Source organism: Acomys russatus, chromosome 16 (genome assembly GCF_903995435.1).
Source record: "Acomys russatus chromosome 16, mAcoRus1.1, whole genome shotgun sequence".
In the NCBI taxonomy this organism is placed as follows: Eukaryota; Metazoa; Chordata; class Mammalia; order Rodentia; family Muridae; genus Acomys; species Acomys russatus.
Window position 1 is genome coordinate 21,062,175 of NC_067152.1, and position 27,740 is coordinate 21,089,914.

At 51.0% G+C, this 27,740-nt stretch overlaps 2 protein-coding genes across 2 annotated transcripts in view; one reads left to right on the plus strand and one right to left on the minus strand.

The window, feature by feature from the left end:
* Nucleotides 1-6,589: 6,589 nt before the first annotated feature.
* The window catches only part of Acsf2 (acyl-CoA synthetase family member 2), a 38,873-nt gene continuing 17,722 nt past the window's right edge, over nucleotides 6,590-27,740 (minus strand). Inside the window, exons 2-16 of the mRNA XM_051158338.1 lie at nucleotides 21,336-21,531; nucleotides 20,886-21,014; nucleotides 20,595-20,648; nucleotides 19,997-20,115; nucleotides 19,723-19,888; nucleotides 18,957-19,052; nucleotides 18,641-18,798; nucleotides 18,288-18,379; nucleotides 17,703-17,779; nucleotides 11,272-11,379; nucleotides 9,917-10,068; nucleotides 7,736-7,877; nucleotides 7,155-7,265; nucleotides 6,916-6,984; nucleotides 6,590-6,650 (exon numbers count right to left, since the gene is read on the minus strand). Of these exons, the coding sequence (XP_051014295.1) occupies nucleotides 6,600-6,650; nucleotides 6,916-6,984; nucleotides 7,155-7,265; nucleotides 7,736-7,877; nucleotides 9,917-10,068; nucleotides 11,272-11,379; nucleotides 17,703-17,779; nucleotides 18,288-18,379; nucleotides 18,641-18,798; nucleotides 18,957-19,052; nucleotides 19,723-19,888; nucleotides 19,997-20,115; nucleotides 20,595-20,648; nucleotides 20,886-21,014; nucleotides 21,336-21,531 (1,720 nt within the window). The 3' untranslated portion in view covers nucleotides 6,590-6,599. The remainder of the gene's footprint in view (nucleotides 6,651-6,915; nucleotides 6,985-7,154; nucleotides 7,266-7,735; nucleotides 7,878-9,916; nucleotides 10,069-11,271; nucleotides 11,380-17,702; nucleotides 17,780-18,287; nucleotides 18,380-18,640; nucleotides 18,799-18,956; nucleotides 19,053-19,722; nucleotides 19,889-19,996; nucleotides 20,116-20,594; nucleotides 20,649-20,885; nucleotides 21,015-21,335; nucleotides 21,532-27,740) is intronic.
* Chad (chondroadherin) lies at nucleotides 12,846-17,167 on the plus strand. Its single transcript, XM_051158337.1, has 4 exons — nucleotides 12,846-14,341; nucleotides 16,268-16,431; nucleotides 16,694-16,839; nucleotides 16,978-17,167. The coding sequence occupies exons 1-3, from the start codon at nucleotides 13,571-13,573 to the stop codon at nucleotides 16,833-16,835; spliced, it is 1,077 nt and encodes a 358-aa protein (XP_051014294.1). The 5' UTR covers nucleotides 12,846-13,570; the 3' UTR covers nucleotides 16,836-16,839; nucleotides 16,978-17,167.

A 27,740-nucleotide genomic window follows, 5' to 3' on the forward strand; every position in this document is an offset into this window, starting at 1 on the left:
CTGAAACGCACAAATACGTGACAGGAGAGAACCTTGCTCCCTCCACACAGTGGCAGGTGCCTCCTAGCAAACTCACATGTGTACACAATACACATAGACACCAAGTAATCAAATAGTCACAGCATGCCTGTTGTACACAGACATACATGCAGGCAAAATACCTACTCACTTAAAAAAAAAAAAAAGTAAAAAGTAAAAACTAGGGCTGGTGAGATGGCTCAGCGACTGGCTGCTCTTCCTGAGGTCCTGTGTTCTATTCCCAGCAATCATGTGGCAGTTCACAACCCTCTATAAAGGGATCTTATGCCCTCTTCTGGCATGCAAGTGTACATACAGACAGAGCACTCATACATTAGATAGATTGATACCTTTTTTAAAATTAAGTAAAAACTTTGTTTAAAAAAGAAAGAAAAGGGCTGGAGAGATGGCTCAGTGGTTAAGAGCACTGCCTGCTCTTCCAAAGGACCGGGTTCAATTCCCAGCACCCACATGGCAGCTCACAACTGTCTGTAACTCCAAGATCTGACACTCCCACATGAATGGACATAAATTAAAATTAAATAAAATATTTTTAAAAAGAAAGAAAGAAAAGAATCCCAGCACTCGGGAAGCAGAGGCAGGTGAATCACTGTGAGTTCGAGACCAGCCTGGTCTACAAAGTGAGTTTAGGACAGCCAAGGCAACACAGAGAAACCCTGTCTCAAAAAACAAAACAAAACAGGAAAGAAAGAAAAGAAAAGAAAGAAAAAGAAAAGAAAGAAAAGCCAGGCAGTGGCAGGATACATGGGAGAGGCTTGGAGGGACTGTCTCCCAGGATGAAAAGAGTTACACATCACAAAAAGTAGTTCTTACCCCCTCTTCCTCAAGAACGTAAAGTTCTGTGCTGGGAGCACAACATCGGGAGGAACCAGACAGAGCAGCCCAGGCTCTCGGTTCTGGTCCCCTCTAGAAACAGGATTGTCTTTCAGTGCATTCGCCCAGTAGTATGTGATCCTAGCACATACAACTCAGGGTGGGCTGTTTTCCAGTCCTTCCGCTGCAGTGGGGAATGGGGCACGCACACAGATGAGACTGAATCCACACCAGGGCTCTCCCAAGCTGCGGACACTGGCTTCAGCGAGTCCTGGACTCCTTTTCTCCCTTGCGGTCTATAAGACATACACACGCTTCGTGTAACAGGACTGGATGTTCTTTGTATGGGGTGCAGGCAAGGCAACGACCTGCTTCAGACAGCTGGTTCTAAAAGAGTCCCATCTCCTGTCAATGAAACGAATGGCTCAGGAAACAGACGGTGTTTGGAGAAGAAAGCTGGCTTGAGACATGGTGATCAAAATCCCTTAGCTGCCATCTTGCATTTTTTTTTTTTTTCAAGATCAGAGGACCACCCAAGAGAGTCGGTTCCCTGCCTCCGCTCTGTGCATCCTCGAGATCAAACTCAGAGCATCAAGCTTGGTGACAGGTGTGTTTTACCCACCGATCGAACGCTCACACTGGTCCCCTTTTGTGCATCTTTTAAAACAGAAAAAGATGCAAATCACCACAGATGGGTAGACACTAAGACTACAGTGCGTTAGCCAAAGTTAGTGATCACACCAACTAGGTGAGCCTCAAGTCAAACATACAAGATCACAAATTCGATTTATCCATGCCCAAGTTTGACTGTTGTTATTGTTGTTTTGGGAGTTTTGTTGTTACTTTTCTAAGACAGGGTCTCACTACATAGCCCTGGCTGCTCCGGAACTCACTACATAGACAAGGCTGTCCTCAGACTCACGAACATCTCTAGATTACCTTGGTGTTGGCTCAACAACAAGAAAAGAAAAGGAAAAAAAAAGGGGGGGGCATAAAACTTGCCAGCAATAGGGACACACAACTATAATCTCAGCATTTAGAAGGTTGCGACAGGGGGGAGGATTATCAGGAACTAGAGGTCCGCCTGAGGTTTCTACCTCAGAAAAAGGGAGAAAGAGAGAGGAAGGAATGGAAAGAAATAAAATACAAGTCAGGGAGAATTGAATTTGTGCGGGGAAGATTGCCCTTAAGCCACCAGGTGGCTTTATGTCCTTGTGCCGGAAAGTGAATCTCCCCAGTGTGTGCCAAGGTCACCTCTGTGATGCTTGCGTGATGGGGCTGCTGGGAAGTTTTCAAGAGAAGATGCACGTGAAGGCATCCAGAATGCTGCCTGGTCCCAAAGAGGAACTTAAACACAGCACTCAGCTCTTCACAGGAAGGAGATGCTGGTGCTAGCCGAGGCTTCAGAGCTCGGGGCATCAGACAGGGCTGCAGATGGGGACAACACCTCTATCTCCTCCAAGTGGGAACTGCTGTGGAGGGGAGAGCCGAACAAATCACAGTCTAGCTGCACCTGGTTTTGGTTGCCGGCATTTACTGCACTTTAAAGCCAATAACCCATGGGCCAGCAAGATGGCTCAGAGGGTAAAAATGCTTGCTGCCCCAGAACTCACATACAGGTGGAGAGAACAGACTCCAGGTGGTGGTCCTCTGACCTCCACAGGTGTGCAGTGCCCCCTTCGCCTACACTCCCACATTTATTAAGTAGATACTTAAAGATCGATTTTAAAACTAATAAATAAACAATTGGGAGCCATGTGTAGTGGTACACACCAGTCATTGTAGCACTTGGAAAGTGGAGGCAGGAGGATGCAGATTTTAAGCAGGCATCCTCAGCTCCACAAAGAGTTTGAGACTAGCCAGGCTGTGGTGGTGCACGCCTTTAATCCCAACACTTGGGATGCAGAGGCAGGTGGATCGCTGTGAGTTCGAGGACAGCCTGGTCTACAAAGTGACTCCAGGACAATCAAGGCTACACAGAGAAACCCTGTCTCAAAAAACAAAACAAACAAACAAACAAACAAACCAAAAAAAGGTATCTATCTTAAAAAAACAAAAATTTGAGACTAGCTTACTAAACGAGACATAGCCTCAAATAAACAAATAAAAAACAATGTAGCTAAGTGATAGAATAATTGCCCAAGCACTCTTGAGGCCCTGGGTCCCATCCCCAAAATAGGAAAAAAATCCCATTAACCCTTGGGGTCACATGACTGAGCAATATTAGCCATTTGTTTCCCAAGAGCTTTGCTGTAGATGGTGCTTTGAATTGTGATCACTGTTGTCTATGTTACTTTCCTGGGTCCTGAAGTTTGCCTTCACCAAAACCCTTGACTCCCACTGCACCCACAGACAGGGTTTCTCTTTGTAGTCCTGGCTGTCCTTCCTTTGTAGACCAGGTTGGCCTCGAACTCACAGTGATCCACCTGCCTCTGCCTCCCTGAGTGCTGGGATTGAAGGTGTGTGCCACCCATGCCGGGCTAACCCTTGACTCTTTATTTTGGCCTAGCCAAGTATCCAGTGGCTGACTTCTTGGCATCTGAGGACACAATACTGTATCCTGAGATTATGCTAATGCCACCATTTAAAAAAACAAAACAAAAACAAGTGACCTGCCAAGAACCGTGAAGACTAGCTATTCACCAGTAGGCCACTGACCTTTACCCAGTCTTGTCCCATGTCTTAAATCATTCTGCTTTTTTTGAGGTCATTGTTTTGGGATTTTTGTTTTGTTTTGGTTTGGTTTTTGGTTTTTGGAGACAGGGTCTCTCTGTGTTAGCCTTGGCTGTCCTGGATTTTGTAGACCAGGCTGGCCTTGAACTCACAGCCATCCGCTTGTTTTGTTTTTTTAAAGATTTATTTATTATATACAGCGTTTTGCCTGCATGTACACCTGCGCACCAGAAGAGGGCACCAGATCTCATTACAGACGGTTGTGAGCCACCATGTGGTTGCTGGGAATTGAACTCAGGACCTTTGGAAGAACAGCCAGTGCTCTTAACCTCTGAGCCATCTCTCCAGCCCCTTGTTTTGAGGTTTTTTGAAGCAGGATCTGTTTATTAGAGAAATCCCAGGTGCATTAATCAAAAATTGTAGAATAAAATAAAAAGTAGGTTGGTTAGAAAAGATGAAGTACTATAAATATAAGGTTTCTTTTGTTTATTTGGTTTTGGACTTGGCACCTCAAACACCAGGTCAATGCAGATAACAAAATTGATTGTAATCAAGCCGCCATTGATCGATCAGGGCCACGGAACAGACTTGGGAGCCGAACTGCAACCCTGAAGGGATGTTGAACAGTGTATTTAAAGGATGAAACCCTAAAGTGAGGGGGAGCAGGGGTAGGTTGTAGCATTGGCCAATCATAAGGGGTTCAGCAAGGGAGTTTCCACCAATCAGGGTAGGAGTAGGTTCCTGGGCCTGTGAATATAAACTTAGTTTGACCCTGTCAGCAAGTTGTCCCTGAGATGTCTGGATTCAGACAACTGTGTCCTTACAAGTTGTCCCTGAGATGGTGAACTCAGACAACTGTTTCCTTGCAGCAGACGCTGTTCAGCTATCGGAAAGTCCCCAGCTCCCCTAGGGCCAAGGACCTTGAATGTAGTTTCTCTCTATGATCAAATGGAGTCTGAAAACAAAATGCTAATACTTAGAATAAATTTCTTTTGCTTTTTCCCCAACAGTGGTGCACATCTTTTTTTTTTTTTAAGATTTGTTTATTTATTACATATACAGTGTTCTATCTCCACACCAGTATAGGGCACCAGACCTCATTAGAGATGGTCATGAACCACCATGTGGTTTAAGAGATGTATTTATTATGTACACAGTGTTCTGCCTGCATGTACACCTGCATGCCAGAAGAGGGCACCAGATCACATTATAGATGGTTGGGAGCCACCATGTGGTTGCTGGGAATTGAACTCAGGACCTCTGGAAGAGCAGCCCATGCCCTTAACCACTGAGCCATCTCTCCAGCCCCTCTCAGCCATCTTTAATCCCAGCAATCAGGAAGTAGAAGCAGGAAGATCTGAGTTTGAGGCCATCCTGATCCACACAGTGAGTTCCAGGACAGCCAAGGCTACACAGAGAAACCCTATCTCTGGGGGCAAACAACAACAACAACAAAGCTTAATGTAGACCAGTGTTTTGCCTGTATGTATGTGTGAGCATTGTGTGCCCACCAGGTAGCCCACAGAGACTGGAAGAGGGTGCAGAATCTCCTGGAATCGGAATTATGGATGGTTACCAACCACCATTTGGGTGCTGGGAAACAAACCCCGGTCTGCTACTAGAGCAGCCAGTGCTATTAACACTAACCCATCTCTCCAGCCCTTCCGGAGTCTTTTTAGGAGGTGATGACAATTTTTTGTTTGTTTGGTTGGTTGGTTTTTTACGTTGTTTTTGTATTTCCGAGATAAGGTTTCTCTGTGTAGCCTTGGCTGTCCTGGAACTCATTCTGTAGACCAGGCTGGCCTCGAACTCAGAGATCCGCCTGCCTCTGCCTCCCGAGTGCTGGGATTAAAAGCGTGCGCCACCACCGCCCCAGCTGTGGTAGCGATATATAAAGTTGGCTTGGTGCTGGTTATACATATATTCAAATAAAAAATCCTGCGGGAAATGTTCTTTAAAATAGGCGAGCTGGATGGGGTATAAGTTATAGCTCAATAAAGCTGTTATTTTACAGATTTATTTTTTATTTGCATGTGTCTATGTAAGCATATAGCGTGTGTTGGGGGTGGGGTGCCCTCAGAAGAGGGCAGCGATTCTCTGGAGCTGGAGTTAAAGGTGGTTATGAGCTGCCAAATGTAGACGCTAAGAATCAAACTTGAATCTTCTGGAAGAGCAGCCAGTCCTCTTAACAACTAGTCCTCTTTCCAACCCTCAAAGCTGTTATTTCAAATAAAATGAGTAATTATTGAAGTGGGAGTGTAGGTCAGTGGAAAAGTTCTGATCTAGCATGTGGGGGCAGCGGGAGCTTTAAGATTCCCAACATTGGGAAACAAACAAAACCAAAGAGTTATTTCTGGACTAACCCATGGCAACACTTTGAAAAGAAAAAAAAAAAAAAAAAGATTAAATGAGTAAAGCTTACAAAAAACAAAAACAAAAATGGAGCCAGGCATGGTAACACAGAAAACTTTGATCCCAGCACTCCAGGGGCAGAGGCAATGAGATCTCTGTGAGTTCAAAACCAGCCTGATCTACATAGTGAATACTAGCAGTACACTTCGTCAAGATTCTGTCTCAAAAAAAAAAAAAAAAAAAAGACGACAAAGAAAAAAAGAGGGGGAGCACTTGGAATTTCAAGGGCGCAGGGTGAGGCTTAGATTAAGTAGATTATGTGCTGCAAAGTGCCTGAAGGATTAGGTCTGAAGGAGCTGGCTTCCCTCTTCCTCTCTCCCTTCCATAGGAGCTGCAGAGAGAGCAGACCAGCTAGATAGACTCTGGCCAAACAGTGAGCTCTTTATGTTAAGTCACAAAGATGACAAGAGGCATGAGGAGGGCTATAGAGGGCTGGAAGGAGCCCCCTTTGTGTGGGAGGACTGCAGAGGGGCTGGGAGGGCTGAGAGGGGCTGGGAGGACCCTCCTTTGTGTGGGAGGACTGAGGGGTTCTGGGAGGGACTGGGAGGACCCTCCTTTGTGTGGGAGGACTAAGGGGCTCTGGGAGGGGCTGGGAGGACCCTCCTTTGTGTGGGACGACTGAAGGGCTCTGGGAGCGGCTGGGTCCAGGACCCTCCTTTGCTTCACAGTTTTAGATGTTGTTCCATCCGCTCTCGGAGTTTGAATTTCTGTATCTAGAAGAGAGAGACGAGAGTGTGAGTCTGCACTGTGGTGCTATGGTAACCAACCATCCCAGGTTTGCCTGGGAACGGCAGTGGGGGAGGTAGACAAGAGCTAAACCCAAGAAAGCCAAACCAGGGCAAAGTGACTTCTTGGTCCTCCTACGGAGGAGGCCGGCCGAGCTCACAGGCTCATTATTGAAGAAGAAAAAACAAATAAGGAGCACCTGGCCTTCACCCCACGCTGCCCCTCCCCTCCAATCCCCTTCATTTTACCGACCTTTCCTGAGATGGTGAGAGGATAGTCTTCAACAAACACGATGTATCTAGGAATCTTAAAGTGGGAGATCTACAGGCCAGAGAGGAAAAGCAAGCGTGAGGCTGGGCACTGGTCAGAGCGCCCCCTTGGCTGGGAGTTGTGTCCATCACGGGGGCAGCACCACCCCACCCCCACCCAGGATGCCTGGCAGGGAGAGGTGAGTGATTGACGGAGGGAGGGAGGGTGACTGGGGCTCCCACCTTCCCTTTGCAGAAAGCTTTGATCTCCTCCTCTGTGATGGTCTCCCCACTCTTTAGCCGGATGCAAGCGCAGATTTCTTCCCCCATCCGCTCGTCCTTCACCCCCACCACCTGTCAAAGGTCAGATGTCAAACCTGGGCTGGCTAGGTTTTTGTGATGTCAACCTGACACAGGCTAGGGTCGTTCGGAAGGAAAGCACCTCAACTAAGAAAATGCCCCCTCCATTTTGGCCTATGCTGCATTTTCTTGATTGCTAATGGGTGTGAGAGGCGATGACTCATTGTGGGTGGTGCCACCCACCTCTGGGTTTGCAGTCCTGCTTGTAATTTAAAAAAAAACAAAAAAGAAAAAAGAGGGCGGGGCAAGCCAGTAAGCAGCACTCCTTCAGTTCCTGCTTCCGGGTTCCTGCCTTGAATCCCAGCCCCAACTTCTCTTTGCTGATGGTAGTGTGAGATGAAATAACCCCACCCCCACCCCCAAGTTGCTTTTAGTCACCGCTTTATCAGAGCGATAGAAACCTAAGGCACGCCCCTTCCTGTCCATCAGCCAATCCGAGGCCTCAGTGGGTTCCAGGACCTCACCTGCACTTCCTGCACCTGGGGGTGTCTGTGGAAGAAGTCCTCCAGCTCCGCGGGGTAGATGTTCTCGCCTCCCCGGATGATCATGTCCTTAGAGCGGCCTACGATCTTGCAGAAACCCTGCTCATCCATCGAGGCGATGTCTCTGTGACAAAAAAAAAAAAACCCCAAGAGCAGCCTCTCGCCTCGGCTATACTGGGCTAGCCCACTAGCTCACTTGTTGACTCCGTCACAAAACAAACATTCATTGAAGAACTCGGGAGGCAGAGGCAGGCGGATCGCTGTGAGTTCGAGGCTAGCCTGGTCTACAAAGCGAGTCCAGGACAGCCAAGGCTAACACAGAGAGACCCTGTCTCAAGCAACAACAACAACAAAATAAGTAAAACAAAACAAAAGAAACAAACAAAAACATTTATTGAGCATCTGCTATGTGTCCCCCACTGCTCTAGACTCTAGGAGTCCCAGCAGGTGGGGGAAAAGCCGCCTCTGGAGCCTACAGGCTAGTCTGGAGGAAGGAAGAAAAGATCAGCACGGCGCCTGCCTATCACCTCTCAGGGTCCCTATTTATAGGTTGTTTTACCTTTAGAGCTGGCTTCTTTTTAAATCATTTCGATCTCAGCTCAAATGTCTCCAAGGGCCTTCTCTGACCCTGCTCTAAGAAAACCCTCTTTCCACCACAGCCACTTCCTCTCCTGTGGCCCCATTTGATTCTTTTGATGTCTGAAATTATCCGCCTCCTTCAAGCAGGCACGCGGCAGGAAGAAGAAGCAGGCCCCTCCTCATCTTGTTTCCTGCTGGCCCCTCAGGTTGCTATGTGCCGTCACCAGCGCATAGCAGGTGTGTTCTGGGTATATGCAAGGCTGATAAATGACATACATAGGGGTTGGGAATTTAGCTCAGTAGTAGAGCACTTGCCTGGCAAACACAAGGCCCTGGGGTCAGTCCCAATCTCTGGGGGTGGGGGGGAGGAAGAAAAGAAATCTAGGGGCGGGGAGATGGCTCAGCGGTTAAGAGTTCTTTCTGGCTGCTTTTTCAGAGGTTCCTGTGTTTGATTAATAAACAATGCACTAAAAACTGGCTCAGATTCTGGGGGTTCCAAGTGCAGTGTGCTGTCCTGCTGTCTTAGCTCTGGGAGAAGTGGGTTCATCCTCTTTTTTTTTTAAGATGTATTTATTTATTATGTATACAGAGTTCTGCCTGCATGTACACCAGCAGGCCAGGAGAGGGCATCAGATCACATTGTAGACGGTTGTGAGCCACCATGTAGGGAACTGAACTCAGGACCTCTGGAAGAGCAGTCAGTGCTCTTATAACCTCTGAGCCATCTCTCCAGCCCAGGTTCACCCTCTTGACACACACTTTGACCTAGGGAAATTTGTTATTGTTGTTCTCAAGACCTTGAACTTTTAATACTTTTTGTTTGTTTGTTTGGTTTGTTTTGTTTTTCGAGACAGGGTTTCTCCGTGTGTAGCCTGGGCTGTCCTAGACTAGCTCTGTAGACCAGACTGGCCTCGAACTCAGAGACCCACCTGCCTCTGCCTCCCGAGGAACTTTTAATACGCTTGCTTCCACGCACACACTAGGATTACAAACGTAGGCGCTACCATACCCAGGGCTGTGTGACACGAGGGATAGAAGCGAGGGCTACGTGCACACTAGACAAACAGCACTCTACCTGCCAAACTGCATCTACAATCCAATTTCTTTCCATTACTGGACACCAGGTCTCCCGTGGCTCAGGTTGGCTCTCAACTCACTATGTAGCTAAAGATGACCTTGAACCCCTGATCTTACTACTCCTCCCTACCAAGTACTGGGGTTACAGGCATGTTCATCATGTAGGCCATGTGGCGCTGAAAGTGAACCCTGACCTCATGCATACTAGATAGGGCCACTAGAACCTAAGCTATGCCTCCAGCAAGCCTTGGAGGGAGGGGAGTTTTCTCCACCCCCCCCCCCAAACAACCCCATAGAATCTGTGGTTTCACACATGGCATCCAAGAGCTCTACGAATAAGCTACACACACACACACACACATATTTTGGAAACCAAGTCTCTCTGACAAGAGGGATCCTGTCAACTCCCATATCCTCCCTGTGCAGCTTTGGTTTTCCTAGCTCAGCCTTAGAACCCCAGCCCCACTTGGTAGCCACGGTGTCCACATCATCTCGCCGCCGTCTCACCCTGTCCGATACCACTTGTCTTGTCCAACCGTTTCGAAGGTCTTCTGCGGCTCGCCCCAGTAGCCCTGCATGACGCAGTATCCTCGGATGTACAGCTCCCCAGGCGTGTTCAGCTTGCTCAGCTCCCCCGTCTCCATGTTCACGATCTGGGCCTGGGATAGGTCAGTTTCCAGCTTGAACCTCCCGCTCTCTTGTATGGAGATGGACTCGCTGGGTATGGGGATGCTTGGCTTTCTTCTCCCACCTCAACCTCCCAGAAAATGAAGCTGCTGGCTGTCCTCATCCCAGGCCAGGGAAAGAAAAGAGAGGCTGGGATAGACCTCTTACCATGCAGAGACTGGCTGGGCTTGGACCACCACGGGGAGGGTATGTGTGTGTGTGTTGGGGGGGGGGGTGCTGCACGTTTTTTAAGATTCCTGCTCTGGCTGTATTTTTACACAGGGCCCTGAGGACAGGGCTGGGCAGTGAGCAGCCTTGAAGAAGGCCTGAAGAGTGCCATGCCGGATGCCAAAGAAAGGAAGGAAGGCCACTGTCTCCCCTCTGTTCCCACAAGGTAGCAAAAAGCTGAAGCCACGTGATCAGGGGAGGGAGACCCTGAACTGAAAATCCTAGAAGACAAAGAGCCACAGCCAATGTGCCAAGGGAGGGCGGGTCTGGGCGCTTCCATGTCTGCAGATTGGGGATGAAGAGAAGGATGTCTCCCTGACAAGCCCCAGGGTGCATCCCAAAGAGGGCAGCAGAGAGAGAAGCTGTGGAGAACCAGGGGAGCGAGTGTGTGTGTGTGTGTGTGCACAGGCATCCTCCACTCAGTAATCTCTGAACAGAGCTACGTGGTTGGAGCCAGAGAGGAACCACAGCTAGGAGTCTGAGTCTGAGGAGTGTTCTGGGGCCTTTGAGTGTGAGGGACCTTCAAGGGACAGCTTGGGAAAGTAAAGTTTATGCTCAGACAAAAGAAAAGTGAGAGGCATGGGCTCCCGGGGGGGGGGGGGGTTGGTGGGGGGAAAGAAAGCTGCATAAGGGGGGAAAAAAAGCTCTGTGTTCTGGCTCCTTTTTGAGACTGGCCTAGCTGCCCCAAGACAGACAGTGGGCTTGGCAAAAACACACCTCAGACAGGAAGGGTGGCTGAGGAGAGGTTCGGCTGGCGGCTGCTCAGGGCTGCTGTCCCAGCTCTTCCCTTTCCTGCTTCAGGCCACAGATCAGGGCCAGGGCCAGCGAGCCCCCATGTCGAAGCCCTCTCTCTATTTGAGGGAGCTGTCTGCATGTCTGATGGGAAGCCCTAACTGCCCTCAAGTGGTGGGAGGTAGGCTCTGAGGGAGTCCGTCGGGGAAGGGGAGAGGCTGGGGGGGGGTGCTCACCTCTGTGTGAGGCATCACTCTGCCCACAGTTTGAGCCTTCTGCTCCAGGGTGTCCTCGGGGAAGTTCATGAAGGTCACCGGACTGTTCTCTGTGGTTCCGTAAACAACCTAGAGGGGCCAAAAAGACTGCTTTGGAGGGGACTGAGTGACAGCAGAGGGCTGACGTGACCTTCCCTATCTAGGCGGCTGAGTGGTGAGAAGTGAGGTGAGGGGACAAGAGCCAGAGGCCAGGAGCCAGAAGTGCAGATCTCTGCAGGGCCCCTGGTCTGAAACAAAATTGAGAATAGAAGGCAATCTCTCGTGGCCAGGATTCTGGCATTCCCCTGTGGCGCCCGTGGCTTCTGGCATCGCTAGCACCCACACTTCTTTTCTCCCGTCCCCAGGTTGCTTTGATCCTACCTTCTTGATTTTAGGCCACAACATCCTCTGTCCCCACCCCACCTCACTCCTCTTCCTAGCCAGAGGCCTCATAAACTTGATGAGAAAGCCAGCCTGCCTCGGTTGAGCTAGCTGGTAGTGGTATGGACACACAGACCCAACTCCTCTCCAACCTGGGACAAGTGCTTGGTCTCCAGAGACCTTTTCTGTGCATTTATTTTCATATAATAATAATAATAATAATAATAATAATAATAATAATAATAATAACAACAACAACAACAACAACAACAACCAGAGCAGGAATTTAAAAGGCCCATGGCACCTCGCTGCAACCTCCCGTTGTTAGAACATCCTGTGCAACAGAAGAGCTAGCAGCCAGCCTAAATACTATCAGAGACTGTTCTAGGCCAAGAATGACCTACACATACCCCCATTCTAGAGGCGAGGAGTAAGAAGGGCTTGGAGACCAAGTCTCACAGCTATGTATTGGGTGCCATGTGTAGGTCTAGATCCCCTGTGCTCTATCAGGTCTCTGTGGTGGCCTCCATTCCTCCAAACCATCATGGGGTGTGGTTCTGGCACAGTTGGGGGTATGGGTCCTCTACTACCTCCGCAAAACAGACAGCCTCTCTTGCCAGGCAAACCAGAGCTCCCCCTGGCCCAAAGCTGTAACCTGCCTGCTCACCCTCCCTCCTCCACAGGACTCCAGACACTGTGGCTGGCAAGTGAATAGAAGCCTGGTCCACTAGGGCGGGCCGCCCACAACCTAGCATCTGGCTGCCCAAGTAGCCAGGGTTGGTCGCCTCCAGCCAGCACCCCACCTCCCACTAGCTCATACAGTCCTGGGGTCATTGCCCAGGTCTGGTTTCTGCCAAGTACAGATTGGCGCCACTAGGCTGCCACTCGGAGACCACCCCCCCCCCTTAGGGGTGGGTCCTCACCACTGGGGATCCGGAGATGGGATATTTGGGGGAGATTAAGGAGGATGAGTAAAGAAGCTTGTTCAGTGGCCTGTGGTCTCCAGGTGTGTTGCCAGGCTTGTGGTTCACTCCCCCCACACACACCAGTTCCCACTTTTCTGTTTAGCCTTCAGCCCCAGAAAAGGGAATGAGGGCGCAAAGGACAGAATAAGAAGCCCAGAGCTAAGAGAGAGGGGGTCATGGAGAAGCCCACCATTGGCGGGGGGGGGGGGTGGGGGGGATCCTACAGGCCTGGTGCCACGGGCTCCGAGAAGAGGCAGAGGCAAGCGCACCATTGTCAACTAGCATCATCAAGCAGCTCGCCCATCTCCTTGGGGTGAACTGAGGAAGGTCTACCCAGAAGCAAGAGCCAGACCCACAGCAGCTCTCACGCTCCGCCTGCAGGGCACAACAGCCCCATTAAAGCGCCGCTGGCTGGCCGACCGCAGCGAGACGCATCCGGCTGTCGGGCCCCACTTCCTCCCTCCCAGAGTCCTGGGTGACCTGTCTGCCAAGGGTGTATGGGGGAGGGGGACGTGGAGACTCAAACTTGAGCAAATAAATAAGTTCTGGGAACGCCTCCTTCTGCCCAGTGGAAACTCAGAGGCCCTCGACACACCTATTACCGCCCTCCCTCGGAGTGGGGGTCCAGGTACAGGAGGGTAGGGCGAGGTGGAGCATAGCGTCTGTAAGCAGGAAGCAAGGAGTTGGGGCTCAGGGGCAGGGTCCTCAACCCTACACATGGTCGCCTGTTGTGGAAAGTACCCCCTAGCCATTGAGGGGACAGGGGCGCATCTCTGGGTGGGAGAGGGTTAAATCAGTGGCTTCGCCGGTCCACGTAGTAGCTGGCCCCACCGCCAATTGCGGTCAGGGCGGCCCTATAAATGGGCCGGAGACCTGAGAGAGTCGAGGACTTGTTGCTGCCTTAGCCCCTAGTCCTGGCTACAGGCGTCCCGACCATGGCCCGCATGCTCTTATTCAGTCTGGGCTTCCTCACCATACTCCTGCCGGCGCTGGCCGCCTGCCCCCAAAACTGCCACTGCCATGGCGACCTGCAGCATGTCATCTGCGACAAGGTGGGGCTGCAGAAGATCCCCAAGGTATCAGAGTCGACCAAACTGCTCAACCTCCAGCGCAACAACTTCCCAGTGCTGGCTGCCAACTCCTTTCGGACCATGCCGAACCTGGTCTCGCTGCACCTGCAGCACTGCAACATCCGCGAGGTGGCCGCTGGTGCCTTCCGGGGCCTGAAGCAGCTCATCTATCTGTACCTGTCCCACAATGACATCCGGGTGCTGCGAGCTGGAGCCTTCGATGATCTGACTGAACTCACTTACCTCTATCTAGACCACAACAAGGTGTCGGAGCTGCCCCGGGGGCTGCTCTCCCCTCTGGTCAATCTCTTCATCTTGCAGCTCAACAACAACAAAATCCGAGAACTGCGTGCTGGAGCCTTCCAGGGTGCCAAGGACCTGCGCTGGCTCTACCTGTCAGACAACGCCCTCAGTTCCCTGCAGCCGGGTTCCCTGGATGATGTGGAGAACCTTGCCAAGTTCCACCTGGACAAGAACCAGCTGTCTAGCTACCCCTCGGCTGCCCTGAGCAAACTCCGGGTGGTAGAGGAGCTGAAGCTATCCCACAACCCTCTCAAGAGCATCCCCGACAACGCCTTCCAGTCCTTCGGCAGATACCTGGAGAGCCTCTGGCTGGACAGCACCAACCTGGAGAAGGTGAGTGCCCTGGCTGCACTTCTCCCAGATGCCACTCTAGCACCACGTGGGGCAGCACACCCTCCTCCCGGAGTCCTTACCCCTCAGATTATCACCAAAGCAAGGAGCCTTGCCCCCTCTCCTCTCTCCTCTCTCCTCTTCTCTCTCTCTCTCTCTCTCTCTCTCTCTCTCTCTCTCTCTCTCTCTCTCCATCTCTCCTTCATCTGGTCACCCTGCTTCTCTGCAGTGCTCCCTCGGGACTCCTCCTTACAAGAGATGGGGCTGTTCAGGTCCCACAAATGGCCTCCCTGGGAGGCATCTGCCCCAAGCCCCACGGTGAGCAGCAGACACCTCCTTCCTGTTGGCTTTCCACCCCTCCTCTGCCGTTTTTCCCAGTCTCCATGTAAGCCTACCATCCCATAAAGGAAGGTTTGTCTATTGAGGCACCTTCCAGAGAAGCCGAAAGAACACAAAGAGACCCTGTTCCCTGTGGGGACTGGCCCGTGATGGCTAAGGTAAACTGAGGGGCTCGAGGATGAGGATGAGTGGGGGAGCGGAGACTTCTTCCACACCCCCAGAGACCCTGATAGATGGATGCCCCATCCCCTCCGTGGGCCCAAACACACTTAATTTTTTATTGCCATCTCAGGTCCATTTCAACTGAGCAGGGAAACTGAGGCACCAAGACCACAAAGGCTCACCAAAGTGCAGGCTTAGCGCTCATGCAGGCCCCTGCACACGAACAAACATACGCTATCCTTGGCACAAGCCCCCAGGGGTCTCCTCACAGAACAGACTGACTGTCTCACTGTACCCGAGACAGCTTGTTGACTTTTGCCTTCCCCGGTCCCCAAGCTCCTGCATCTTTCTTAGTCCTTCCTCCTGGGGGATGCTCAGTGTAGCCAAGTGGGGCTAAACTAGAAAATCACGCCGGTACAGTTTTAGCCAGGAGGTTTGAGCAGGGACCAGAACAAGATAGAGGACAGTTTTGTTTCTAGTGAATGCCACATCGCAACCTGGGCTGTGAGAGAGGTCACAAGCAGGGAGCTGAGGGCAGAAGCTAATTTGGGCAGAGGGCAACCTTTGTCTGGGTAGATGGAGCCTTCTGGGTGGGTCTTCTTCAGCCTGGTCTCGCCCCCCAGCTGAAGGAAGACCAACCTAATGCCAGAACAGTGGATGGTAGGACAGCACCGGGGGGCCTGGCTGGGCATGCCAGAACGGTGGGCATTAGAACAGCACCGGGGGGTCTAGCTGGGCATGCCAGAACGGTGGGCACTAGAACAGCACCGGGGGGCCTGGCTGGGCATGAGGAGGCCAGAGAAGAACTGTGAAGGAGCTGGCATGAGGGCGCCAATACAACATTTCCTCTGGAGCTGTTCATCCTGGCCAAAGTCCCCAACAAGGTGCCTCCACAAATAGCATCTGGCAGAGACCAGAGGAGTAATAAGAACAGTGCAAGGGAAGGGGGGGGGGGCGGGAATCCCAGAACCCTGGGGATGTGAGGAGCCTGGGCCCACTGCCCATCCCACCAAACACTGACCAGGTTCACTGTGTGCCCGCCTGGGGTCTCAGAGCCAAGTCTGGTTGCTCCCCAGACCCAGTGTTTGTGTAGGAAGGATGCTGCCCAGGAGGTGTGGAGTGGGCAGGGTGTGGTCCCTGCAGCTACTGTTTACTGGCTAGGTGACCCTGGCCAAAAGACTGGACTTTTTCCATTTTCCATCTACATATTGGAAAGGATACCTTCCATCTCAAAAAAAAAAAAAAAAAAAAAAAAAGGTGTCGCGGGTTACGCCATCCAGACTACTTGGTCATTCTGGTTGGAAAATTGCAGCTCCTCAACAGGCCAGTGCGCGCATCCAGGGGAAAATCCTTGGTCCTCTGAGGAAAGAGCCAGGCGAGTCTGGAGCCTGGAATAGAGGTGCTCACTTCCCCCTTCCTTACCTCCAGTTCTCAGATGGTGCCTTCGCGGGTGTGACCACACTGAAACACATCCACCTGGAGAACAATCGGCTGAACCAATTGCCTTCCTCCTTCCCCTTTGACAACCTGGAGACCCTCACGCTCACCAACAACCCATGGAAATGCACCTGCCAGCTCCGTGGCCTTCGGCGGTGAGAATATCCCTCCGCATAACACCCCCCCCCAGTCTCTCCTTCACACGATGGTCCCGCAGTAGGACAGCCCAGATATATGCCCTAGTCAGCTACCTAGTAGATCTGGAACTGAGTGGCTCCATTTTATCATTTGTCAAATGAAAATGACAGCTCCAGATGTTTTCCCCCCTAAGGCCACAGTTCATCCTGCTCGCTATCCCTTCCCCAAAGCAGTCCCAACCCAGCTTCCCCCAAGCCCAGCAACTCTTTATCTTTGCAGTTGGTTGGAAGCCAAGACATCCCGACCGGATGCTACCTGCTCCTCACCAGCCAAGTTCAAGGGTCAGCGTATTCGTGAGACAGATGCCCTCCGCAGCTGCAAATCCCCCACCAAGAGGTCCAAGAAAGCCGGCCGCCATTGAACAGGTGGGGGGACCAGGAAGGGAGGCCATCCCTTGTCTGTCTGCCTTTAGAGATTCCAGCCAGGGTGCTGCTATCTCCCATGACACCGCCTCTTGAGGGACAATCAGATCCTCTGTCTTACCTACCCTTCCCTCACTGCAGGTCCTGACCCAGCCAGTCCTGGTGACTGCCTTCTGCTGGAGAGACTACTGACTTTCCCCCCACCATGTACACCTTCTCCCACAGCCTCTGCTGATGCACAGAGCTGCCCACACCTACACACATCCTGGCAGAGGGGCGCTGGGCTCTCCATTACCACTCCAGCTCCACCCAATGGGGTCCTAGGGAGGGCACAGAGCACCTCCCCCCACATCACTGTGCCTGGGCCCTGCCATGGCTCCTCTCAGAGAAGCTATTGCAGACCTCCCCCCCATCCCGTGTCCATCAGAGCCAAAACACAGTGGTCACTGGCATGGCCACATTCCTCTATTACCGCCTTCCCCACCATTTGGGAACAAACATAAAGCCCTTGGCCCACCCTGAATGCTGGAAAGGACTTCAGGCCCTTGCCCCAACCCTGCCGGCCCCTGCCTGCCAGGACGTGCTAACAGGATATCAGTGCTTGGCTGCACATCCTTCCACGCTACGTGTTTGCCCCGGATTTCTATAAACATAAATTTACGTGTGTATAACATTCACTTCCCTCTCACCTAGTCCTGCACCTTACCAGGCGTTAGTTAATAAGCGCACACAGTTTTGCCTCACCCCTGCCTCCTGGAGCAGGAATAAGCTGGAAGTTCACCTCGGGGCTTCTGGTGTGGCTTCTCAGTCCTACCCACTCCAGGCCTGGCCTGCACCAGCCACGCCGGCGCTCTAAAACCACTCACCACTAGCTCCTTCATGTTCATCTTGCTGATGATGGCTCGGATCAACTCCGGGGGCGCTGGGGACCCAGCAATCACACCTGGATCAGAAAGAGGGGCCGATGGAATTGATGGGAGAGGCTTTAATGGCAGTTACTTGGGAGCCTGAGGCGGGAGGAGTGCAAGTTCAAAGTCTAGGCCAGTCTGGGCAGCGCAGTGAGATTCCAAAAACAGTGCCTGGAGGGCTGGGGACACAGTTGTGTTATAGAACACTTGCCTGGCATGTAGGAGGCCCTGGTTCAATCCTCAGTACCACAGAGAAATATACAAGAAACTCAAACATCTCCTCATTCTTTAGGTCTGGCAAACCCCTTTTACTTACTCATATAAAGGGGAGAGACCCTGAGCCTTGGGTGCAACACATGAAAGCTGACATTGGCCCAGCATTCAGGGACACTTGAGAGTTGTCCCCCTGCCACCCACATTTCTACAATGTCTTTCCTGCCTTCTCCATTAAAAAACAAAACAAAACCAAAAACCTGGCTTCACCAGGGCCAGGGATGCTTGCTCTGCCCCAAGCCTTGCTTGCTGCCTTTGACAGTGCCTCACCTCCACGTATGCATGAGAAATCATAACTGGAGAAGTCTGGCTGATTCAGAATATCCACAAACATCGTGGGTGTGCCATACAGGATGGTGCCTCTACACAAAGAAAGGCTTCAACATTAGATTTAGAAGTGAGAGGGAACCCCCCTTTCCCTCATCCACCATGAACTCTCAGCAAGTACCAAAGTCAAGAACAGGTGGGACCTGGCCCTCTAATCCCCACTATCCCCCATCCCAGCTCTCCTGGTTGGAGGAAGGAAGCATCTTAGAAAAGGGGGTGGGGTGGGTGGGTGGGTACAGGAGTGAGGGTTTGGAGGGTCTTATCCGCCCACAGGTGGCTTGTCCACCAATGCCCACTTCTCTCTGCTGATGGCTTCCAGCGCCTTCTTGCCATTGAAGCTTGGAGAAGACAGGAGAAGGGTGGCACCGTGCACCACTGACACCATCGTGCCCCCCACGGAGCCCAAGCAGTGGTACAGGGGACTGGGCAGGACCAAGCGCAATTCCTCAGCAGTCTGGAGATAGAGACAGGAGGCCGGGTCTATCACGGAGCCCGTTCTTTCAGCCAGCAGGGGGAGCCCTGCAAGCTGTCTCACTCCTTGCTCAGTCACTCCAACCCCATACCCGCAGGCAGCCTGTATCAACTGTCACCAAGCCCCGGTACCAACCTCACCTTTGTGGGCATCTTCAGACGCTGGCCTAACAGGTTGGAGTTGTTGACAATGTTGTGATGGGAAAGAGTGGCTCCCTTGGGGCTGCCGGTTGTCCCCTAAGAAGATAAGCAAGTGACAGCTCGTCCTTTTTCTCAGGGTTTCCCTCCTGTCCTTGGCCACTGTTCAGAGAAGCTGAGCGCAGGACCAGGCAGTAGGCTATAGTTGTCCTGAGCTTCCTCTCTCTCTCTCTCTCTCTCTCTCTCTCTCTCTCTCTCTCTCTCTCTCTCTCTCTCTCTCTCTCCTCTCTCTCTCTCTCTCTCTCTCTCCACAGTAAGCTGTGCAGGGGCAGACGTTAGGACCCAGAAATGCAAGAGAGAACACAACTCCTCTGTCTTTGTCCCGTTTACATGTCATCTAAGGTGGCTCAAAGGACTCTACGACAGCTGGCCGCATGGGTTTGGAAAAATTCCCTGTCTGGGCTTGATTTCCCTTTTGTGAGCTCTTTGAGTTCTGCCTCTCAGAGCCCTAGTGACTGTGACTCTGCTCTGTGCTGGAAGCAACAGGGCCCAGAAAGAGCATGTGACCAAAAAAAAAAGAAAGAAAGAAAGAAAGAAAAAAAAAGAAAAGAAAAGTTGTTACATTTTCTGAGGTAGAGAGGAGGGCTGGAGGCCAGAGTAAAAGAGTGCTGCTCTCCTAACTTTCTCTGCCACCTCCCCTTACCAGGGAGAGGCCACATGGCAGGGCACGGGTTTCATCTAGGCTTGGGACTGGAGCCCACTGTCCTACCGAGGTAAACTGGATGTTGATGGGGTCGTAACAAGACAAGAACTGCTGGTGGTAACGCAGCTGGGCCAGATTCGGTTCCTTGCTACCGGCTGCCACCACATCATCCAGCAGCAGGGTCCCCGGCAAAGGGGCATCCACTGAGATGACTGTGGTCAGGTCTGGGAGCCTGGGAAACAGAAAAGATGGTGACAGCTGGCTAAGAGACAGCCCAGGAAGACACCAGCTTCACCTTGGGTAGGAGGTAAGAATCCCTCTAAACCCAGGACACACTCACCTCTTACTCTTCAAGGCCCCAGGCTGGGCCTTTTCCAGCTCGGGACAGATCTGCTTCAGAATGCTGTAGTATTGCTGGGTCTTGAATTGTTTAGGGAACACAATGGCTTTGCAGGCTACCTGTGGGAGGAGAAGTCCCCCTACCTGTGGTCAGCAGGAAGCCCCAGACTTAGAAGCGCTCACTAATCAGTTGCTCTTCCGACACACCTATGTAGCAACATACACACACACACCAATGTACTCCCGTGTACCTCACTCAAACACACACACACACACACACACACACACACCAGTCCTAAGACACACACAACATCCCCAAGCACATGTAATTACACCCATACACACCAGTCCTAAGACATACACACCACATCTCTAGACACATATAAACACACACACTACCCTGACACACACTCTACTCCCGATACCCACATCAGCCTTATGACTGACCCATACCCTGTCTATGGAGCTAAGACCTCCTTCCAGCCATACGAGGCCTAAGGAGAGACACTGTAACGCTAGTGAGCATGCCCTTTCTCAGTCCAGGAGCCTCAATAAAACATCATCAGAAATGCCCCTTCCTCACCAGGAGCAAGTAGTACCTTTCTGAGGACATATTCCAGTTCTGTGGACTGATAGGCTGGGTTCACAGACACCTGGGGGAACAGAGAGGGTGTGTCAGTGTCCTGGACAGATGTTCCATGCTCTCACTGCTCCCCTCAGAAGGGGCAAGGCAGCACCTTATGCTCTGCCAGGGCTCTTTGGTGAGCCTTGGGTGAAAGCACTAGCAAGCCTGAAGCCAGACAGACAACGGTTTGGTTCTGTATCTAAGAGGCTCCCCTTGAAGGACAACCCTCTGCACACCCACTTGTGCCAGGTAAACCCCTTCTCACCAGGATGATGCCTGCCTGGGCAGTGGCCAACTGAATGAGCACCCATGCATAGGAGTTGGGTCCCCACATGCCCAGTCGGTCACCCTTGCGGAGGCCAATGCTCAGAAGACCAGAAGCAGTTTTGTCCACCTGGACAGAGGGGGAACAGCAGGTTAGATGGGGGCAAGCAGGAGAGACCTCTGACTCCTACTCTCCGTCTTAGGCCAGGGGTCACTAGGAACAAAGGGCTCACCAGGCCTCAGTGGACTTGGTGCAGTGAAGGTAAACAGATATTCCAGGAGCCACTGGACTGGCAGGTCACTTCTGCCTCTGTGTCCTAATCCAACAGTGGGGTCCTCAGAGGTCTCTATCACACCGCCCCCAGGGGCATGCACCCACTCTCTAGCCATACTCAACTATAGCTGCCAGGGACCAGCAGCTGCTCTTTGAAGGCTCAAGGTCAGGGCTTACCTCCTCTTTGAGCTGTGCAAAGTTCAGCCTGATGTCTTCATGGAGAATAACCAAAGCCTCTCGGTTGGGGAACTTCTGTGCTGTGGCATCCAGGCACTCACCCACAGTTGTGTTGACAAGATGCGAGTTGGTGTGGCCTTGGATGTAGCTGAGGCCTCCGATGGGCAAGGGGTTGGTGCAATTCACCATTACAGAACTGTAGAGAGGGGAGCCGTGGACTGGATTGGTACCGGGCTGGGCCTCCCTGGCACCAACACTCCGGCACACTCTACTAGTTAGCAGTCCGGCTGTTCACAATTATGTTGGTATGTTGAGGACTGATAGATTTTTCTCTATATCATTTTTTTGTTTTGTTTTGTTGTGGGATGTGTGTGTGTGTGTGTGAGAGAGAGAGAGGCGGGGGGGGGGGGGGCGGGGAGGAGGTCTAGTGTGTCTAGGCTGGCCTCAAATTTACTGATTTAGCTCAGGATGACCTTGAACTCCTGCCTTCACCACCTGAGTACTGGGATGACTGGCATGAAACCGCCACACCCAGTTCTATTCTCTGCTGGGGGATGAACTACATCCTCAGTCCCTCTTCAGATCTTGTAAACGTATCACCCGTGCTCCTTTCCTAACCTCTGAGCAGCAGGATGGGGACCAGGCCGTCCTAGGCTAGGACCAAGGGCCCTCCTGCACCTTCCTGGAAATGATGAAGTCCCAGGGGTGCCTGGAGAAGCTGACATAGAGACAGACAGATCGCACCGTGCCTGCACCCCAGCCCCTGCCTCCTGGAGGGTAACAGTCACTGTGGTTCCTCCCAGGTAATCAATGAAGCCCATGGTTGGACCCAGAGCTGGGATCCAGGGCCTTCGGTTTCTTGGCTCCTCGGTGGGCCAGTTTATCTCTTCTGGGTCAGAAGACCAAAGACAGAAAAGGCAAGGGGTTTAGGGACTGGATGGTGGCAGTATGAAAGACTGCTGAAAGGTCTGAGTAAAAGGCTGTGTGCCCACGTTCCACTGGCAGTGCCCACGCTCCACTGGCAGTGCCCTCAGGCTCCCCTTCAAGGTGCTGCGGCAAAGCATAGGTTATTGCATCCGGAAAAGCATGGCAGCGCTTGGACCAGCATCACAGGGCAACAGGAGAAGAGGAGCTGGTACCCCAGTAAGGATGCCCTGCACCAGCCAAGGCAGACTGTGCCTGGAATAGAAACTCCATCTCCTTTCCATCACCCTCAGCAAACAGGTTTCTTTGGCACACACCTGTAACCTCAGCACCTAGAAAGCTGCTGAGCGGAGGCCAGCCTGAGCTACATGTGAGAACTAAGCCAGCTCCAGTTACTCTGTAACACTACAGGTGAGAATTATGATCACCGATTCTCAAGGTAAGGAGGCTGATTCGCAAAGATGTCAAGGATCAGAAAAGGAAGCCAGGTGCTTTTCCCGAGGCCCTGAGTTCAATTCCCAGCAAACCACACGGTGGCTCACAACCATCTATACTGGCATCTGATGCCCTCTTCTGGCCTGCAGGTGTACATATAGAGCACTCATATATAAAACAAACAAACAAACCCTGTAAGGCAGGTGTGGTGGTGCATGTCTGTAATTCCAGCACTTGGGAGGCAGAGGCAGGTGGATCTCTGTGAGTTCAAGGCCAGCCTGAGAGAACCAAGGCTACATACACAGAGAAACTCTAGTCTCAAAAAACAAAACAAAACAAAACAAAACAAACAAAAGAAAGAAAGAAGAAAAGAAAAAAATTGTCTTAGTGTTAAATTCCCAGCTCCTACAAGGCAGGTCACAACTGTCTGAATCTGCAGTTCCAGTGGATAAAGCGCCCTCTTCTGGCAGCCGTGAGCATTACATGCATGTGGTTCAAAACCACTCACACGAAACAGAAAAGGCAAGGACATAAAATAATAAATAAATAAAATGTTTTTCAAAAAGAGTTCTAGAAACCCATGCCAGTATAATTTGCTCATAAACAGGGGAGCCACCCTAGTCGTTTAGTCACGTCAAAGGCCTGAGTTGTTTTACTTCCCTGCACACCCTGCACACCTGGCCCCAAAGGGTAGCTGCTCTTTCTTCTTACGTTCTTTTTTTTTTTTTTTTTTTTTGGCTTTTCCAGACAGGGTTTCTCTGTGTAGCCTTGGCCATCCTGGACTCACTTTGTAGACCAGGCTGGCCTCGAACTCACAGCAATCCGCCTGCCTCTGCCTCCCGGGTGCTGGGATTAAAGGCGTGCGACTGGGAAACTTCTAATAGAAACGCGTACTTCTTAGTGCAGATGGGAGAAGCTGACAGAGTTGCAGGAGACGAGCCGACCAGTCTCTTTCAAAGTCACTAAAGAAAAGTAAGCTATGCAGCGTCGGTTGGGAGTGCGAATCCCAAGGCTCTCTGTGAGCCGCACCTCAAGGTGCCCCGGAGAGCCCAGGTCTGTTTTCATAAGAGAAGAGGAGAACAGGAAGTTAAGAAAAAAAACAACATTCTCTCGACTTCTCTAAGCTGGCAACTGACATGTTGTCAGTTCACAAGCAGCCTAAGTGTCCGGAACATAGGAAATGCCCCAGAAAACAGCCGAACATGGACAAGGGGGCCTCGGGCTGCAGCTTAGTAGAAAACCTTTTGCTTGACCTATGTGTGGACCTAGATATGGAACACATATTGTTCCAACAGGCATATGACATGAAAACTAAAAATACTCCTCTCTCTCTCTGGAGATGAGATGGCTCCGTCAGGAAACAGCTTAAGGCACAAGCATGAGGACTCTAGTTTGCTGCTTAGAACCTATGTAACCATTGGGGTGTGCAGGGTGGTGGTGATGCACACCTTTAATTCGAGCACTCAGAATGCAGAGGCAGGTGGCTGGCTCTCTGTGAGCCGGAGGCCAGCCAAGGATACACAGAGAAAACTTGCCTCCAAAAACAACGCAAAGCAAAACAAAAATAAACAAAAACAAAATAACCATGAAAGTGGGAGAGTTGGTATATACTTGTAATCCTAGCCCGGGGGGGGAAGCAGAGACCAGGATTCCCGGCTCACTGCCAACCAGAGAGCAGCAGGCCAATGAAAGACTCTGTGTTTAAAACCAGAGTAGCCAGAGCTAAGGGGAGATGATACTTAAGGTCATCTGGCCTCCACATGCATGTACGTATGTTCATGCACACACCTGCAGCACAAACGTGCACCTGCTTATGTACACACACACACACACACACACACTCAATTATTATGAAGTACTGATTCATTTTTATTGAGAAGGTAGAAGGTTAAAAAAAAAAAAACCTGAACAAGTGATCCTAAGAGTCATGAGGATGTGCAGGAATTGGAACCCTCGTCCATTGCTGGTCAGAGTGAAAAAGGTTCCCCTTTGTGGAAAATTAGGTGCAGTTCTTCCAAACGTGAAACATAGACTTACTATATGACCTAACAACCCCCACCCCCAAACAGAAAACCTCAAAACAAGCGCTCAAGCCACCTGATTCCACTTGTAGGAATATACTTGCCCCGCCCCCGCAACCCCCTCCCCTGCCCCATACCCAGGAAACAAGTGCTCAAACTGCTCAGTAAAAATGACAGGAGGGGGCTGGAGAGATGGCTCAGTGGTTAAGAGCACTACCTGCTCTTCCAAAGGATCCGGGTTCAATTCCCAGCACCCACATGGCAGCTCATAACTGTCTGTAACTCCAAGATCTGACACTTTCACACCAATGCACATAGGTTAAAACTAAATAAAATATTTTTTAAAAATGACAGGAGGTTGGGATTGTGGAGATGGCTGTCGCTGAAGACCTTGCATGCAAGAATGAGGACCTGGAGTTGGGTCCTCCACACCCACGAAAAAGCTGGCCCCGAAGCAGATGCCTGAAAACTCAGCAGTGGGAAGAGGGAGTCGGCCCGGCTGGCCAAACCTTCGAGCTCCAGACTCCACGAGAGACGCTGGCTCAGCAGGTAAAGGCTCTTGCAGCCAAGCCCTAGGACCTGAGCTTGAAGGAGAGATGGCTCCCACAAGCTGTGTTCACACACACACACACACACACACACACACACACACACACACACACACAAATACATGAAAAAAAAAAGGTGGGAAGCAATTTAAGACAATCAAATTGACCTCTGCTCTCCCTCAATACGCATTTGCACCAACACACACACATACACCTCACCCCACCCCACCCCACCCCACCCCACCCCACCCCACCCCACCCCACCCCACCTCACCTCTCCCTACCCCACCCCCAAAAGAAATTACAGAAGATCCTGGTTTGGAGCTAAGTGCCTGCTTTGCTCTGGGCTCAGGCAGATAAAACTGAAAATCAAAACGAAGTCACTCTGTCTAAAGCTCTCTGTTATTAAATAAAACCCAACTGTTTACCTGAAAAATTAAAAAAGCCAGAAAAACTACATAGTAGCTTTATTTCCTGAACAGGTCAGTTTCAATCTGAATGATAACGGAGCCTCCCTCTGTCTTAATACACACACACACACACACACACACACACACACAGAGTGGTGACCCTTGGGGCCAGCCAGGGAGCCTCATAGTAGAGAGTTTCATGCATAAGGTTTTGGGTTGACTCCGAAGTGTGGGGGTGGGGAGTAACCTTAACTAATGGGTTGTTTTTCTATAGTTCCGTCTCGGTCCAGCTTTACAAGGAAAGCCACTTTGAGGTGTTCAGTCAGCTTTGTTCTTTGTTCTTCCTTTAGCTAGGCCCTGTTTTCACAGCCGGGCCCCTTTTATGCAGCCTGCCACTCTACTCAGTTTTATGGAATGTGGTGTTCTAGGAATGAAAACAGGTGGTTAAGCTGGGGCTAAGGATGGGGCTCTGTGGGTGGAGACCTTGCCTAACATGCACGAAGCCTGGGTTTGATCAGCAGAAGTCACATAAACAGGATCTGGTGGCCCAGTACTGTGATCCCAGCACTGAGGAGACAGAAGTAGAGGATCATAAGTCAAGATCATCCTAGGCTTAGTGAGAGCCTGTCTATTTTTGAAAAACATTGTTAAGCTTTAAGTATACGAGTGTTTTACCTACATATATGTCTGTGCACTGCATCAGACCAAGGGAGTTAGAAGAGAGCATCAGATCCCATGGAGGTTGCGAGCTGCCATGTGGGTGCTGGGAACTGAACCCAGGTCTTCTGCGACAGCAGCAAGTGCTCTTAACTTCTGAGCCATCTTCAGCCCCTAACTTGGTTCTTTGACAGAACAAAAACTTGGACATTGCCAGGCGTGGTGGCGCACGCATTTAATCCCAGCACTCGGGAGGTAGAGGCAGGCAGATGGATGTGAGTTCGAGGCCAGCCTGGTCTACAAAGTGAGTCTAGGTCAGGCAAGGCTACACAGAGAGAAACCCTGTCTAGAAAAAAACAAAAACAAATCAAAACCAAATGTGGACATGAATCATTTACAGCAGCATTATTCACAATAGCCAAAATGTTTCTACCAAGTACCCAGCAACAGAGGGAACAGGCAAGCAAACTGTCGTGCTCCGTCTATACACTGCAATGTTATTTGACCATAAAAAGAAAGAACTATGGAATTGGGGACATAGCTCAGTCGATAGAGTACTTGCCCAGTACACACAAAACCCTGTTTCATCTCCAGTACCATATGATCCAGGCATAGGGACATGAACCTAGGAGGTGGACGCAAAAGAATCCTCAGCCACATAGTGAGTTCGAAGCCAGCCTGAGATCCTATTAGAAGGAGGGCCAAGGAGGAAGATGAAAAAGAAGATGGCTCAGCAGTTGATAGCACTGGCCGCTCTTCCAGAGGACCTGGATGTAACAGAGGCTGGGAAATCTTCCTGGTGGGAAGAAGAAAGCGTGGCAAGAGGCATGGAGCTATTATAGCTCATTGGTAGAGCACCTGCCTATCAAGTGCAAGGGTACCAAGACCTAGAAGGAATTTCTCTGCTCTGAGATACTGGAGAAATGATCTTGGAGCTTGGTCCTAACAGAACTGTCCTATCTGGGCAAGAGGTAGGTCAACCTGACTGAGGTCTTAACACAGGACAGCACTTGCCCCATCATTCCTAGCCCTATTCAAGTGTTTTTCTATCTGCAGTTGGTTGATTCTTCATCGAAGAAGCTGAGGACAGAAAGAGCTGACTGTAGCTGTCCTGTGTTAAGACCTCAGTCAGGTTGACCTACCCCTTCTAGGTCTTGGTACCCTCCTTCCCCCCCCCCTTCCTTCCTTCGTTTCTGTACTTGGGTTTGAACCTTGGGTCTTGCTAGGTTTTTTGGTTTGGTTTGGTTTGGTTTTTTTGGTTTTGGTTTTTCAAGACAGGGTTTCTCTATGTAACAGTCCTGGCTATCCTGGACTTACTTTTGTAGACCAGGCTGGCCTCAAACTCACAGCAATCTGCCAGCTTCCCATGCTGGGATTAAAGGTGTGTGCCACCACACCCTGCCACTAGGA